This window comes from Camelus dromedarius, chromosome 31 (assembly GCF_036321535.1).
Source record: "Camelus dromedarius isolate mCamDro1 chromosome 31, mCamDro1.pat, whole genome shotgun sequence".
Lineage (NCBI taxonomy): Eukaryota > Metazoa > Chordata > Mammalia > Artiodactyla > Camelidae > Camelus > Camelus dromedarius.
In genome coordinates, this window is record NC_087466.1 from 19716105 (window position 1) to 19732328 (window position 16224).

Genomic DNA, 16224 nt, shown 5'->3' on the forward strand with positions numbered 1-16224 from the left:
AAACTCACTTTTTACAAAGACTTTGGAGAACTCTTACCTGCTGTACTGGAGGGGTAGGTGTTGGAGTTGCAAGCCCCGCATCTCCACCATCAATATCAAAGAGGTCATTCGGACTAATTCCACTCTCACTCAAAGCAGCAAGCAGTAAATCTTGCCCTGGCTCCACCATCTTTTAGAACAAAATATTAAATATCAACAGAAAAAAACTTAAAAATGACAATTAACTCTCTTCTAAATATAAATCAACATTTTCGACCAGATTCACTCATTCAATATTTATGAAGAATCTACGTATCAGGCGAAAAAGAATGAAAGAGAAATAATCTCTAATCCCCATAACTTCATATTAAGATGGACAAAGGAGTATATAAGTCACAGTAGGAATGTATGTCTACGAAATGCTGTGAGAACAGAGAAGGAAATGCTGAATTTGCTAGGGGAGAAAGGTTACAAAGATGACAATGGAACTGAGTCTCAAGGAAGAAATTAGGTGGACAAGGATCTTCTAGACAGTGCATTCAAACTCATGGGGGCATGAATGATACTGGCATGCTAAGAAAGATGTCTAGAGTAATTCAACATGTGTATGGAAGCTCATACAGAAGTATGAGGTTCAAGTAGGTGATGGCAAGAGATGAGGAAGTCATCGCCCAAAGCCCTGAGCACCATGCTAGAGAGTACATTTAATCCTGTAAATAACAGGGGTCATTTAAGGGTTTTCAGATAGAGGATTTCATGACGTAGTCAGATTTGTGACTTAGAACTAAGTTACTCTACAGCAGTGTGGAAGGAAACTGAGAATGGGTAGCATAAGATCAAAGCAGGGAGACATCTCAGGAAACTGCTACAGCAGACCAGGAAAATGATGTGCTTTAATAGCAAGACGTCTATAGAGAGAATAAGGGAGAATGGATTCCAAGGAGAATTCATAAGACTAAGTTTAAATAAAAGCTCAAAATAACATAGCTTTCTCAATTTTAACTTTTCTCATTATCTACAATAACCAATTTATATATACAAACATACAAAATTTGACCACTTTTTTCCTCAGAGAACTAATTTCATTTTATATAAATAATACATTAATTTTCAGCTAGTCCATTTGTTCTCACACTGTGTAATAGAATTAAGTGTCACTGTTAAATTATGTCATACAAAAAGAAAGGTGTTAGCCAAGAATACTGTGACCACAACTTCCAATACATTAAGAACTACTATTTTAGCTGAAAGCAAGATATTTAATAGAGAAATCCTCTACCAGATAGGTCTATGTCACATTAGCTTGTGCATCATTTAGAAAGATGTTCTAATGGAAACATCAATGAGTTTAAGGTGGAAACCACAGACATCCTAAAATGAAACTAAGGGCAGACCTGCTGTTTAAAGGAAGGGAGGAAGGACAGATAGTCCAAAGGAGATTTCCCAAAAAATTTTCAGAGAAATTAAAATAAGTCTAAGGAAGAAAACATTTTGAGCAGGCAGGAGGAAGGGAAGGAAACTGACAATGACTACGTATCGTTCACAAGCCTGGCACAGTGTTTACGTTCTTTATGTACATCACTAGTCCACAACAACCCTGAGCAAGATAGGTACTATAATTCTAGAGATGAAACTCAGGCTTAAAAAGCTTGTATTACTGCCCAAGGTCACACCCAGGTGTAGACTGTTCAAACTCCCAAAGCCCACCCATTCTCTTTCCAATGAGCAGATTAAGAAGTCAATGTTGGTAATCTACAGAGTTTCAATATTTAACCTTGGAATAAATGCCAGTCTGAGATTAAAATTGGAAGGGGGAGTATTAGTATTAAACAGCAAGATGGAGACAGTATGAAGGAACCAGACAGCAGAGGAGACAAATGGGAGCATTGTCCCAACATGGATTTAATATAAAGTCGATCCATTTTTCTACTATAGACATAGTCGACCACACTTTATAAATTACTATCTTAGGACAAAGCTCAAATACATACCATGAGAGCTAATGCAGCACTTTAAAAACATTTTCAATCTTTAAAATAATTCATTAGGACCAATGACCTGTGGGATTATGGGGTCTTGGCCCACTTGTTATTGCTAATTTTGACCTAGATTAACAATTCCTTAGACTATCAAAACGTCGTCTTTCTTTAATAAATATTGGAAATAACGGTCTGTTTATATTTGGGAAAAAAGTACATTGTTTTAAACCAATCCTAAACTATAGGCCACAGAAACCTTGGAGGCCAAGGAATCCATTAATCCATCAGATGCACACCAAGCCTTGTCTAATTAGACTCAAAAGTACAGAGACATCATTAATTAACAACAACAACACAAACACTGAAAAGTGTTACTGAATTCATGAGAGCTTTCTGAAATACATTTTCTAAATAATTAGCATTTAAAGTACAAAAACATCATCAGAGAAGGAATTTGAGGGAAAAACTTGTTGGTGTTCATACAAATGACAATAGTTATAAATAACATTATCAGTGACCAACTCAAAAGTCATTTGTAGGAATCACAATTTGAGACCCTCTGATCTGAGAAGTCACCTAGCAATGTCAATGTCTATAAAAGACACTGTCTTTTGACACACTATTAATAAAAGGGCTTTTAATTTTATATATTTCTCATATACAAACAAAATCTAGGGATCCTTTCTCTCAAGCCAATTGGGCACAAATTCTCTACCTGCACTTTTTTGCAATGAGAAGGAGGAAAGGGGCTAGAGAGGGAACATCAATGCCATCCTCTAACTCCATTAAGCAAAACTCTTAATATTTAATCATATTCCTATTCTGAAACTATTACAGACTCATAGAATATCAGTGTTCAAGCTGAGAGCCCTTAAAAGGTTATATAATCCAATCTTCTCATTTTACAAATAACTAAGATTTATTCCTGAGAAGGAAAACAACTTTTTTCTTTCTTTCTTCTTCTTCTTCTTTTTTTTTTTTTTTACAAATTTCATTTTGAACCCACTAAATACAATGTAAACACAAATACTGTTAGGTGCAAAAAGAACTGTTCTACAGTGTGTCTACAAAGATTTCACAGACCTCAGGTGACATTCAACATGTAGCAATCTAACGAAAGTTACTAACCACAGAGTGATTCTATCTCAAACAACGGACAAAAAATGTTCCATTTTTATCTTAAATACATTTGGAAAAAAAATCACCTATTTCAAAAAAATACACCTATGAAAGCATCAATGACAAATAAGGAACAAGGACAAGTAGTAGAAACTTAGAGCCATCTTTGGCAAGAGAACCCTGAGAAACAATAGCCAACCAGAAGAATGGAAGGATACATTTCCTGCTGAGAACACCAACACTGAAACCTATCAACAAGGACAAGGTTCCCCTTGTTGAGCGCAGAGCAGATCCTTACAGCTCCGGGCAGATACAAGGGGTGTGCCCGCGGTGATGGCGGCACAACACTGAGGCTGAGGAGACTGCGAAGTCAAGCAGGATGCGTGGTTTCAAGTATTGGCCACATTGCCCGCTAGTAGTGTGGTCCAGTCAGGGAATAACTACTGCCAGTCACTTTCCTCATCTTCACGTGGAAATAAAAATAGAATCTACCTTATAGGCTTGTTGGACTGAGTAAATTTTATACTATTTGGAATAAATATTAGCTACTAGCTATTAACTATCATTTTGATCAGTATTAGTATCACATCCAAAAAATGTTTTCTTTCAAACTGCTGATGCAAAACTTTATTTTCCAGAGCATAAACTTTACTTGTTGGCAATTTATACAATAAATAACGTCCATATTAGTTCTATAAAATACTAGCTCCCTTTTACCCAAAAGTGTCATATATCCAGTTTGTCCAGTTAATCAGTTAGCGTGTCTTGAGGAAACTCGTAGACATCTTTAAATGCGTACATAAATATTATGCAAGAAGTATCTGCGTGAAAAGGAGTTTTCCTCGTTACTTAACAGTATTAAGCATCTCTAATTTCTGACCCAGCTTCAACTTTGCTTTTATTTAGTCTGGATGTGATGACGGAATGTAAACATTCAGTTTAAAAATTTGAACGATAACGATCCACTTAGAATTTGGCTGATAAATCCATCAACAAGTATTTACTGTCTACTGTGTGCACTTGTTCCTTAAAAACATGAGGAGGAAGAGAAGACAGGTATAAAGAAGTTCGCTAAAGATTTTCTTAAAAGGATATATAACCTGTATTTTTAGACACTTGCTTCTCAAAGGAGCAATTGCTCAGTAAAGTACTATTCCCCTCCCTCTCACTGCAAAACCTACAGAAAGAATGAATTCACAAAGAAATGTGCAAATTATACACAAGCTTCAAAAACGCTTTGAAAAAGAAGCACAAGAAAGAAGGGGGGGAATGAAACTACCTCCCTGATGACATCAAATTCAGATGTCTAGTCAGAGGGCCAGTCTTCCTGACATTTACTACATGGTTGGATTTTTTTCTTTTTTAACTCTTAAGACAACCCATGAGTAAAAGTTACCTGTTATCCCCTTGTCATAGATAAGAAACTGAGGTTTAGAGAGATGAACTGTAATGAGATAACAAAGCAGGCTTCAAAAAGAATTACAAACCCAGGAAGTCTGACATCACACCCATCCAAGACTCTATTCTTAAAACCCATACCAGTATTTTTCAAACTGCAGGTCACAGCACAATGGGTTGTCAAATAATTCAAGTGCATCATGACCAGTATTTTTAAATATTTCAAATGTAACTATTCCAATATTTTAAATAAGAATAGCTTTAGTGCAGCACATGTAGAGAGGATAAACATTTCAAGAAACTCAGTTCTGTGTGTGCTTATGTACTAGGTCACAATATAAAACATATTTCTTACTGTAGAATGCAAGGAGGGGAAAAGGCTTGAAAAACCATTGTTCTGTGCTATATACTGTCTCTCAAGAAGCAAATAAGCAGTTAATTTGACAGATGTTGTACAATACCTTTATAAAAAACAGTTCCTGCTCTTCAAGAGCCTATCCTCTCCATCTGCAGAAAATGTCAGTGGTATCCCACGGTTGTCCTTAATACTTAGTAAGTTCAATCACTTCAAAGTGGATCTGTCAGTTAGTATAGACAAGCAAATATAACTGGAAAACAGTTAAGGATTGCATCATTTTGGCTATTAACTGGCTACTTAATGGAAAACAATTCCTCTCAAAATGTATCTTTACATCAATTTTAGGCAGGCAAAGTGCAGGCACCCACAGAGCCTAATGAAAAGTCAGGCGAACAGGGTAAGACAAGACTTCAGACCTGAGTGTTGTCTTCCTTCCCAGGCAGCAAGTCTCAAATCAAAGCTCAATTTAAAGACTAAGGAACGCCAAAATGTATCTGTACCTAAAGTCTTTGAAGCGAAAAAAGACTTTTAAAAGCATGGAAATCATCTCCATACTGCACGTATTTAAATAGTAATCTCAGCAAAGCCCTTAAAACATGTGAAATTGTCCAATCCACAGACACATTCAACGAATGAATGAATGAATGTATGAATGAAAAGATAAATTATGAACAAACTATAAACCACTCCCTAAGCCTCCCTTCTGAACACTCACCCAGCAACCAAAGTAAAATTTACTTAAAATCCTGAAGTTCATTGCATGGAATAAAATTAGATTAGGAATAAAGTTAGACTGGGAGATAAAAAGCAGAAGCCAGAGAAAAAAGTAAAGGTATCTTCTCTCGTAAGGTAAACTTTGGAAACAACTTCTTTAAACATGAAAATAAAATGTTCCCTGGCTTGCAAAATTAATGTCCCACTCAAGGCATCAGCAGCAAATTCTGCACTGTACCCTAGAAACTGCACAAACTATCTTTTGTGTGGTGAAGGCTTTCCCACTGCTTACGAAAATCAGTTTCGACTGCCGTAAAAAACTGGGAAAAAATGGAGTTCTTCTGCACTGTTAGCTGGTTTAAGTGTCTGCAACTGCTGAGACTAATCGCGCTAGAGCAACTCGGCGTTTGACAGCTTTCTGGACCCTCCTGGCCGACTCTCTGGGAGCCCTATTCCGTCTCTAATTCCGGTTTCCCGGAGAATACGAAACATTTAACTCAACATAAACTGCTAATAATCAACTTTCAAAGGTCAAAGGGGACCCAGGTTTTAACCTTCTCTCACCAACACGTGTTCAGTACAAACTTCCGGGTGCGGTTACAATTGGCTGCGCAATTCAATGGATAAAAACGTTGCTTCATTTGACTCTCATCTTCTCGCCCGTTCTTTTCCCACGTTTCTCAACCAGCGACTCCCCAAAACAAAAGCCTCCCACAGTAAACGGAGCACGCACATAAAAAGAGCTTCTCTGTGCGAGGATCAAGTTAGTGGTCCGCAAACATTAACCAAACAGAAACACAAAGCCGGGGTGGAAAGGGGAGGAGCTGGATACCAGGGTCAGGAAAGAAACAATCACAAGGGTTCAGGAACATCCAAATCTCCTCAGGGGTTAAACCGACCCCCAAACCACTTCTGGGAAACCACCAGCATACACTGGTTTGGGGAACTTTAGATGCTCGTTACGCCAAGCACTCTCAAAGTAAGCAAATCCCCAACCGCCTTTCCCCTCCACATAGATGCTTACTTAAGGTCCAGGAGGCGAGCAAGCGAGCTTGAGGCAAATTTAACCTAATCATCGGGTGAAGCGTGAAGGTGTCCCCACGTGTCCCACGTACTGTCCCCATCGCCCCGAGAGCGAGGTAATCAGCAAACTGCAGGTGCGGGGTCCAGATCTGGGGAGACCCTGTCGCCTCCCGCACTCGCCCCAAACCGGAGCAATCCTCCTGCAAGAGGACTTCTGAAGAATTGCGGAGCTCACTTTCCTGCGGGTCCGGGACCTCGCAGCCCCCGAGTCGAGTGGGGGAATCAAGGGGGGCGACCCAAGCGGAGCCGGAGCCAGCGGCTGCAGACCCTGCCTCCCCGCCCAAACAGGGTGCCTCCGGCCCGGGACAGCGGGGACCCCGGGCCCCGAGAGCCCCACGCGCGGCGACCGCAGGGCCCGGCGCTGACGGGCGAAGGAAGCTAGCACGGCGGGGCCGCCGCCGGGGACCGTGCCCCCGTGGGCCCTGGGGCGTGCAGCTGAGGGTGCGACGAGGGGCGAGGGAGGCCCCAAGCCGGAGTGAGGTGGCGGCCCCCCCCAACCCGGCCCCACACGGCCCCCTGAGGAGGGTGGGAGTGGGAGGCTGTCCGGGAGAGGGAGTGTGGAAGCAGAAAAGGGGTAAGGGGAAGACTTACTTTCCCCGCGGGATCCGACGCCGGAACAGCTTCTCCCGGGCGGCGAGAGCTTGAAGAACCAGAGGCGACTGGAGCGGAGGCGGCGGTGGCGGCGGCAGCAGCGGCGTCCGGCTCTGCCTACCTCCCCGCCGCCATCTTAACGCCCCTCCCCCCCAGCCCCCCCGCCCCGCCGGGCGGGGAGGAGGTGGGGCGACGGATGAGGCGCCGCGCGCACTGCGTGCGCGCCGCGCGCCCCACGTGACTTCCTCCCTCCCCCACCCAGCTCCGCAGCGCCTCGCCCCGCCCCGCCTCCCTCTTAGGTGAAGGAAGATGACTTCCCCCCCCATCTTGACCGCCCCCTGCCTTCGCCGCCGAGCACGGATTCCGTCGGCTCCCGCCGACCTGGTACCAGTGGTTGGATCCAAGGGAATTCCGGAACCCAAACGGTCCATTACCGCGGATCCGGGGTGGGCGAGGGGTGAGGGGGCCGGGTTTCCGAGAAGGGGGAGGGGGGAAGGCGAAGGCCTCCTAGGAGAGTCACGTGTCGGCTGCTTCCGCCGGCACTCGAAAGACCTCGCGAGAGGTCCGTTCCTCCTCCCTTTCTCCCCCGTGGGCTGCCGGGAAGAAGGTCGGCGCTCGGGGTTGCCACTGGGAGGTCAGCCGGTGGGCGGGGCGCATGCATCCCACACCTGCTTTTCTAGTCAGGCTAGGAGGGGCCCGAAGCTGTTTTCAAAATCTTTTCAGTATGTGGCTTTGGCCTAGAAAGTTACCTAGTGGCGTCTCTGTCACTTTGAAAAGCTTCAATATCTTAATTAATTCTAGAAAAAAATATTCGCATATTCATCATTGCTTGTTAGGTTCGTTCAAAACACTTTTCAATGTGAAACCGCTAGTAACTTGGAGCCCCTCGGCTGGTCCACTGCCATTATCATATCCTAAGGAGTGAGAGCGCAGTCAGCCCCCCTTCTTTTTTCCTCACACACACACACCCGGTAACCTGAACAAACTATTGCTCTCAATGAACGTTTACTGCAGATCCGTCGCTACCACCTCTCATTTCCTTATTTTCATATTATCCATTATGATTATTATTACTACTCCTATTAAGTGAGCCAACACAGAATAAACAAATTAACTTATTGGTAACCCTTTTGTAGAGTCATTCTGAGAGTGCTGTTTGACTCCGTTGCTTAGGTAATGGGCACGCCTGGGTGATTCTTGCCCCCTACCGGCGGCGCTTCGCTCTTGCTTTGTGCTCAAAGCAAACCAAGTCGTCGGAACACGTGGAGGTTAAGATGTGAGCTCTTGGAGAGACAGTATGGGGCTCAGGGAGAGGAGAAAAAACTAGCCATGATAAAAATAATTGAGTCTTCAATTTAGTGCTTAAATGCGTATTATATATGTGTACATATAAACATTTAAAATTGCTGACTAATCACTTAGCTAATCACTTTACTTCTATTATTTCGTTTAATCCATAACAAGAACACACACACACACACACAAAACCTATAAAGGTAAAAATAATAAAAATAGTTCCATGAGAACAAGGTCCTCATCTGTCTTACTCACTGCTTTCTACTTGCCTAGTTTATGGTATAGAGTCGATGACAGTAAACGAGATGACAAATCTGTCATGTAGAGAAATATGAAAGGATGCAGCAAGGAAATCTAAGACATTGTAGTTAACGCCTCAGTGTCTTAGGAGCTTGGTTGGAACTATTCAGTTTCCAAGCGGCCCCTGGAACTCTAGTTGCCCACTAGTACTAGATGAGTCCTAGATTCTGAAAACGGAGAGCTAACCTAGGAACCCCCACTCTTTGAGGTACTTTCTGAGCATCTAAGCCTGATCTTTGCTGCCATCTCTGCATAATCTCTACCTTGAAGCAAAGTAAAAGATGGTGTTTCAGAGGATATTTATAAACGTGACTGCACATATGCACACAAATGTTAAACACAAGGTTATTCATTGTGGCAGCATTTATAGAAGGAAAAGATGGGAAACAATCGCAATGTCTTTAAGGGAAAACTAACTAAATTGTGGTACTTTTCTACAGTGAAACAGTTGTTCAAAAGAGTGAAGCACCTCTATCTATGAGAATATATAATATTTTGGTTGCATGCACACTTGGGGCATATCAGAGTGACATCACAAGTATCAGTTGTACCGGGATGGGAACTGAGATACTGAGGGTCAGAGGTCGGGGAAGGCATATTGGGTGCACCCAGAACAGAGAGAATACTGGAAGCAGGTGATTCAGAAAAATCCCTAATAGGCATGGTGTTGATTTCCCCTGCCACCATCCCCCGGGGGGGCTATTTATACTATACTTCTCACTTCCTTCAACAAATATTTATTGAGCCAGATAACCATGTTAGGTGTTAGGGACCGAAGTTTAAGAAAAACAGATCGAGGGAGAGGTAGGGGGTGGTTGTTGCCCTTGAGATTAATGCCTTTACAGTCTAGTGGGCATTAATCCCCAAATTACACAAAATGTAAACTAGTAACTGTGGCAGTGCTACATAGAAGCTAACAGAGCCTGTTAGGAGTTTGACTTCATTTGGGAAGTCAAAGAAGGCTCCCTTGAGGGAGCGACAACTGAAAGAGATTTGAAAAGTAGGTGTTAACTAGGCAAAGAGGGAACTGCACTTGAAGAAGAGGAATCAGCACCTGCAAACATCCCAAAACAGACAGGAGCAAAGCAAGAAGAAGGGACAGTAACAAAGCAAGTGCATCATTTATTAAGATTCTTGTTTCTTAGCTCCAAACCCAAGCTTCTATGCTCCACTTTGTGATTTGCTGCAAAACTGCATTGCTTTGCCAGCTGTTTCAGTGTTAGACTCTGCAAGAGGGAGACTGCTTGGCCAGAGGAGGAAAAAGTTTCCTGTGAACATCATCCCAGCAACACATCTCCACCCTGGCAGATGCGTTTCCTTCCCATAGCAGCAGCTAGATCTGTCTGCAGTGTTTCCCACACTTGCAGAACTGGCCTCATCACACAAAACTCTCCTCCAAGACACGAGGACCAGCGAGAGCCTCCACAGGGTCACCCTCTAAGCTCAGAGACACTAGCACCGGCTGAGCAGAACCCCTCTTTGGAGCTTGGGGTTCAGTAACATGGGGCCCCACTTCTATGTTTCTAAATTTAAATTACACCTTTGTCCCCTTAGCCTGAGTAGTGAGAACTGCTTCCTGCAGTTGTAACTTCTGTGGTGCCTTAAAGTTCCCTTTTTACCCTTTTTGTTGCCTAGTTACCCCGTTTTATACCTAGTTAGCAATTTCTTCTTTTAAACTATCTTCAGTAAATAACTGGTGTAGTTTCTGTCTCCTGTCTGAACCTTGATTGATACAGCAAATAAAAAGGAGTTACCAGTAATATTGCAAAAAGTAGATCAAGGCCATTCTCCTATAACTGAGTTTGGACTTTATTCTGTAGGCTACAAAGAACTCAGAGGCCTGTTGTGTGGAGAACTGCCATGGTTAGAGTTGCATTCTAGAAGAAACACTCTGAAAGCAGGGTAGCAATGGATCTAAGAACTGGACTGCTGGTACAAAGACCAGACAGGTCAAAGAAGATAAGAACAGAACCTGAACTGGAGCAAAACTGTTGAGCAATAGAAGAAGGCTAAGTTCAAGAGATATTTAGGCAGTAAAGCCAGCAAGACATAGTGGCTGGTTGGAAAGGGGTGATGGGGAGGGAAGAGCCTAGCACAATGCCTCAGTTTCTGACCTGGGTACTTAGGTAGACAATGGAGCCGTAGCTGAAACTATGATCTCAGGAAGACAAACAGGTCAGAAGAGGAAGACAATGAGTTCGGCTTTAGACATGAGGAGTGTTTTGCTTATCTATTGCTATGTAACAAACGACCCCCAAATGAAATGACTTAACACAACAACTACTTTTTCATTTCTCATGATTCTGCAAATTGGGCTGGGCTCAGCTGGACAGTTCTTCTACTGTTTTTGCTAATAATCATTTGTGTGACTATAACCAACTAATGGATCAAGTGTGGGCTGGGCTCAGCTGGGATGCTGAAACAGCTGTGTTTCTCTCTCTCTCCATGTGGTCTCTCCACCAGCCTCTTGGTGGTTCTTTTATAGTGGCTCAGGGATCCCAAGAACATGAAAGCAGAAACTTCTAGCCATTCTTAAATTTTAGGCTTGCAAATGACACAGTGATGTTTCCACCATATTCTGTTGGTTAACAAGGCCAAATAGGACTCAAGGAAAGTCATCACCAGGGTATGAATAGTGGGAGGTGTTGTTCATTGTAGGCTATCAAAGTAAGTCTATCATAAGGAATTTTGAGGGGCCTATGGGACATCCAAGTGGACAGCTCTAGCAAGCAGTTTGGAGCCTACAGCTTGAGGAGCCAGATAGGGATTAAAACATGAGACAGGACAGAACTGTACTTAGAGAGGATGCAGGGGACCAAGGGCAGAACCATGAGGTTCTGTACCTAAAAAGTGAATACTCAATGAGCCTTAGAAAGGTCAATCAGAGAGGTCAAAGCAGAACCAAGGAGAGATTACATCATGGATGCCAAGGCAGTAGAGTTTTAAAGAATGAGTGGTCAAACAATATCTAATGCAGTAGAGAGCACCGGAATATAGCTGAAGGATGTATTGGCTTTTTCAAGATGGCAGACATCATTGTGGACAGAGGTGTTTTTGTTGTTGTTATTGTTTAAGGCTTTATGTTTTTTAAGACAGTTTTAGATTCACAGGAAAATTGAGATGAAGGTGCAGAGATTTCCCATCTACCCCCTGCCCCCACACGTGCATAGCCTCCCCTATTACCAATAGCCCCACCAGATGGAACCTTAGTTTCAATTGATGAACCTACATTGACACATCATTATCACTCAAAGTCCACAGTTTACTTTCGGGCTCACTCTTGGTGCTGTACATTGTATGAGTTTTGACAAATGTATAACAACATGTGTCCATCATTACAGCATCATTCAGTATTTCCACTGCCCTAAAAATCGTGTGTTTTGGAACAGCAGTTGTTTTGACTGCCCAGAATCCATCTCTTTCTTCAGATAGCAGCACCTTAATTGTATCAATCCCTCTCAAACTCCATGTGGTTTGGAAAGCAGTACCCATCTCCCACATACATCACTCCAGTGTAGAGCATGTAATCTGGGTCTGGGCAGTTGGACTACTGGATCCACTGCCAGGCCACATGAATTGGTTTAGCGCCAGCCAGTGAGATTCAATGGCAAAACTTTGTATTGAAAATAATACAAAAAGACACTCCTTTGCCAAAATAACATTGGAAAGTGGGAGCAGAGGCCACAAAGCGGAGCTGGAGACCAACCTAGAAATCAGTGGGGCAAAGACCTGGATAGGGAGAGAGGGGGAAAAACTAAATCCCAGTGACATCCTTGGAGTCTCTGGATCCTGTCATGCCTGAAGCTACTCTTACTTTTCTGTTATGAGAAATAACGAACTCCCTTATTTTCTCGAACCAGGTTGAGCTTTGTTTCCCTCATTTGCAATCCAAAACAATCTTGACCAATACAGATACTAACTAAAGTGCAATGTTGAAAGGTTCAAGGCAGGGAGGGTACAGTTCAAGTGGTAGAGCGCATGCTTAGCATGCATGAGGTCCTGGGTTCAATCGCCAGTACCTCCTCTAAAAATAAAGAAAGAAATCAACCCAATTACCTCCCCCCAACAACAAAAAAATCTAAATAAAAGAAAGGTTCAAACATATATTTAAGCTAATTTTTAAGGGTTTTTACTCACTTAATTATCAATTGTTTTTGAGTATGAACTGATAAAGACTCAAACTGTCCCAAGAAAGTCAGGACATTTTTAATCCACAGAATATGTATATATATATTTAGTAAAGGTAAAGGCAGAAGAAGAATGGACAGAAAAATAAAGGCAAAGACTTAAAACACAGACTCTCAGTCACCACAAGTAATGAGGATTAAGTTTTTTAACTTCAAACATGTCAAGTGTCCTGTTTCTTAATATGGATTTCTAGAATGTTCTGACAACTCCTCAGCTACCCAAAAGTGTTCATAGTCATCATCTCTTTGATCATTACTCATAGCCTCATCTCTACGTCCTCTAAGGTACTATGGTAGCATATGCATGGAATAGTTTTGGAGTTGAGGGATTCACATTAGCTGGGAGGAGAGTTTCTGCTTGAAGTTTTCACCCTATGTATGTATTTTTAAAGAAATACTTTTTAATGTATTTATAATGGACGGCCTGCTATTCGTTTTTATAAACTTTCCTGTAAAAGCACCACATTTAAGATCTTTAAATTATTAATTAAGAAAAACCCCACTGTTTTTATAGACTGAATTGTGTCCCTGGTGAATTAATACCGTGGAGACCTAATATGAATCTCAGGAGTGACCTTATTTGTTAGTTTAGTTTTTTCTTAGTGGGGGGTTGGAGGTGGTTAGGTTTTACTTATTTTTTTGACAGAAGTCCTGGGGATTGAACCCAGGGCCCCTTGCGTGCTAAGCACGCGCTCTACCACTTGAGCTACACCCTCCCCTCCTGACCTTACTTGGAGAAAGGATCTTTACAGATCTAGTTAAGTTAAAATGAGATTATTAGGGTGGGCCCTAATCCAACAAGACGGTGTCCTTATGAAGGGAAATTTGGAGACAGACAGGGAGAAACATGATGTGAAAAGGCAGGCAAAGGTCAGGGTGATGCTTCTACAAGCCAAGGATCGCCAAAGAAAGCCAGCATACCACCAGGAGTTAGGAGGGAGGCGCGGAACAGAATATTCCTCTTGGTCCTCAGAAGGAACCAATCCAGCCAAGACCTTGGTTTTGGACTTCCAGCTTCTAGAGCCCTGAGGGAACACGTTTTTGTTATTTAAACTGCCTAGTTGGTGGTGCTTTGCTTCAGCAGCCCAAGCAAACGAACACAACATCTCTCAGAAACAAAATGATGGTGTTCATTCATCTCTTCCAACTCACAAATTAAAGGTCCAGCCAGAAAAAGCCCGCACAGAAAAAAAAGGAAGAAAAATCACATTCTAATTTGAACAGCTTCAGCGCTGCTGCCAAACCATCTCTAAATCATCTTTCAAAACAAACAAAATACTGCCGTTGCTCGTTAATACATACATTTTTCCATTTGCTTTTGCAGTAAAATTACAATTTTTAAAACTTGAAGGTATTCCTAATCCTAAAGTATTCCTAATTCCTAGTTTGTAGTACTTTTTCTTAAAGAGAGATGTGGGGAGAAAAGATACACTTATTTATAACAGATGAGAAAAAAGGCTCATCAAGCATAGAAACTATGACTGTATATCATCTGACGCCAAGTTCTTGTGTTCATTCGAGTTTTGGTCAAGTTTTGGCCTCCCTTCTAGGACACTAAAAAAAAAAAAAAAAAAAAAAAAAAAGAGGAAGAAAGTGTTAAATAACTCCAAAGGACAGCAGTTCACTAAGATGGAATCTTGTAACTTTATTCAAAAGTTCACTGCTGGGGGTGGGTAGAGCTCAGTGGCAGAGCACATGTTCAGCACGCACGAGGGAGGTCCTGGGTTCAATCCCCAGCACCTCCACTTAGAAGAAAAAAGTTCAGTGCTAAATGGCTACCATTTCACCCTTATAAATCCCCAAATGCTTTATATGCATTCTCTCATTTAATTCTCACAATAAGCCTATGAGGTAGAGAGTATTGTTTTACTCTCACTTGTTTGAGTTCTAATCATATTACAAATATCATATATGTATTGCACATATTAACATATACGGGTATATCTACATATGGGGGAATTTAATATATTTATATACCTGTGAATAGCTAGCTAGACATACATACACACATATTTATATATACACACACGTACGTATAATAGGAAAATGTATATATGTACGTGAGATATATATGGGTGTATATATATGTGTGTGTGTGTGTGTGTGTGTATTCACAGAAGAATGGAAAGGAGTTCGTACATCACAGTGGCCACCACCTGTGAAACTTAAGGATTCACATGTCCCATTCGGTAGAATCTTATAAGAACTGATGCTAACATAAAGTATTTAACAATAGCAAAAGCCTGGAGCAAATATTAATGCAAAGATAACACTAGAGCAAGAAAAGCCATCTCAGGACTGGTGTGATTTCACCTACGTGATGTGGCCATTTTAGGAAAATGGAGATCATTAAACAGACCTTCCAGAAACATGTCACATTATTCCAAGATTCCAAATCTTAATAGAAATTATTGCAACTTATGTAACAGTAATTATTGCAAAATCACTGTTCAGATTCACCAATCTATCTACCTACACTTGGCATAGCACTATGTAACGGCTTCCTATCAGACCTGGGATAAAAGTCTAAGCCCCTACTAACAGCTTCTGTGTCAGTCAGGGTCCGGTCAGGAAAACGGAGTTTAGGAAAATAGGAAATTCACTCAACAGGTGGCAGAGGACTGAAAAAGCAAAAAGCAACCATCGAGGTAATTTCGTAACCACGGCAGGAAGCAGCTCCCACTTCTACAGCTGGAGAACAGAGAGAACAGGTGGGGTTAGTAGAGGAAGAAGAATCAGAGGATTCCTGAGGGCTGGTCCTCATGCTTCTGAGAAAGGGGCACCACGAAGGTGGTGCTGGCCCTTCAGGAGCCTCGGGGTGGGCCCTGCGAAGCTGGGGCTGGGAACTCGAAAGTGGGGCTGCTGCTGGGACTTCCGAGGTAGCATGATGAGACTTTCCTCACAAGAACCTGGAGAATGAACCAAATGCCCTGTCAGAAGTAAAATGTTGTTACTCAGGTGACCATGACAGGAACACAAGTGAACAGGCGTAAGTCCCTGGTCCCTCTCCCTGTCTTCCAGTCTTCCTGTAGGAGACAGTCCCCCAGTGACAGGCCCTAACACTAGGTGACAAAGGTGCAATCCGCTTTGCAGCCTTGCTATCTTAGGGCAGAGAAAAGTGAATTTAGAGCAGAGAGCAGCACAGCCTTGCACGGCCTCCGTGGTCTAGCCCCCGCCTACCTTCCCAGCCGGATCCACCGTCTTCCAGTAACTCGCCAAA

General features: G+C 42.3%; 1 protein-coding gene across 7 annotated transcripts in view; it reads right to left on the reverse strand.

The window, feature by feature from the left end:
- The window catches only part of SBNO1 (strawberry notch homolog 1), a 49592-nt gene extending 42123 nt beyond the window's left edge, over window positions 1–7469 (reverse strand). For 3 of the 7 annotated variants that reach the window (XM_064481279.1, XM_031442548.2, XM_031442546.2), the window contains exons 1-2: window positions 7222–7466; window positions 38–169 (exon numbers count right to left, since the gene is read on the reverse strand). In XM_064481279.1, the coding sequence (XP_064337349.1) occupies window positions 38–169 (132 nt within the window). In that variant the 5' untranslated portion in view covers window positions 7222–7466. Of the gene's footprint in view, window positions 1–37; window positions 170–4936; window positions 5054–6571; window positions 7115–7221 lie in introns of those variants that run through there. The other 4 variants (XM_031442550.2, XM_031442549.2, XM_031442547.2 and 1 more) reach the window with 3 other exon arrangements.
- Window positions 7470–16224: the final 8755 nt, after the last annotated feature.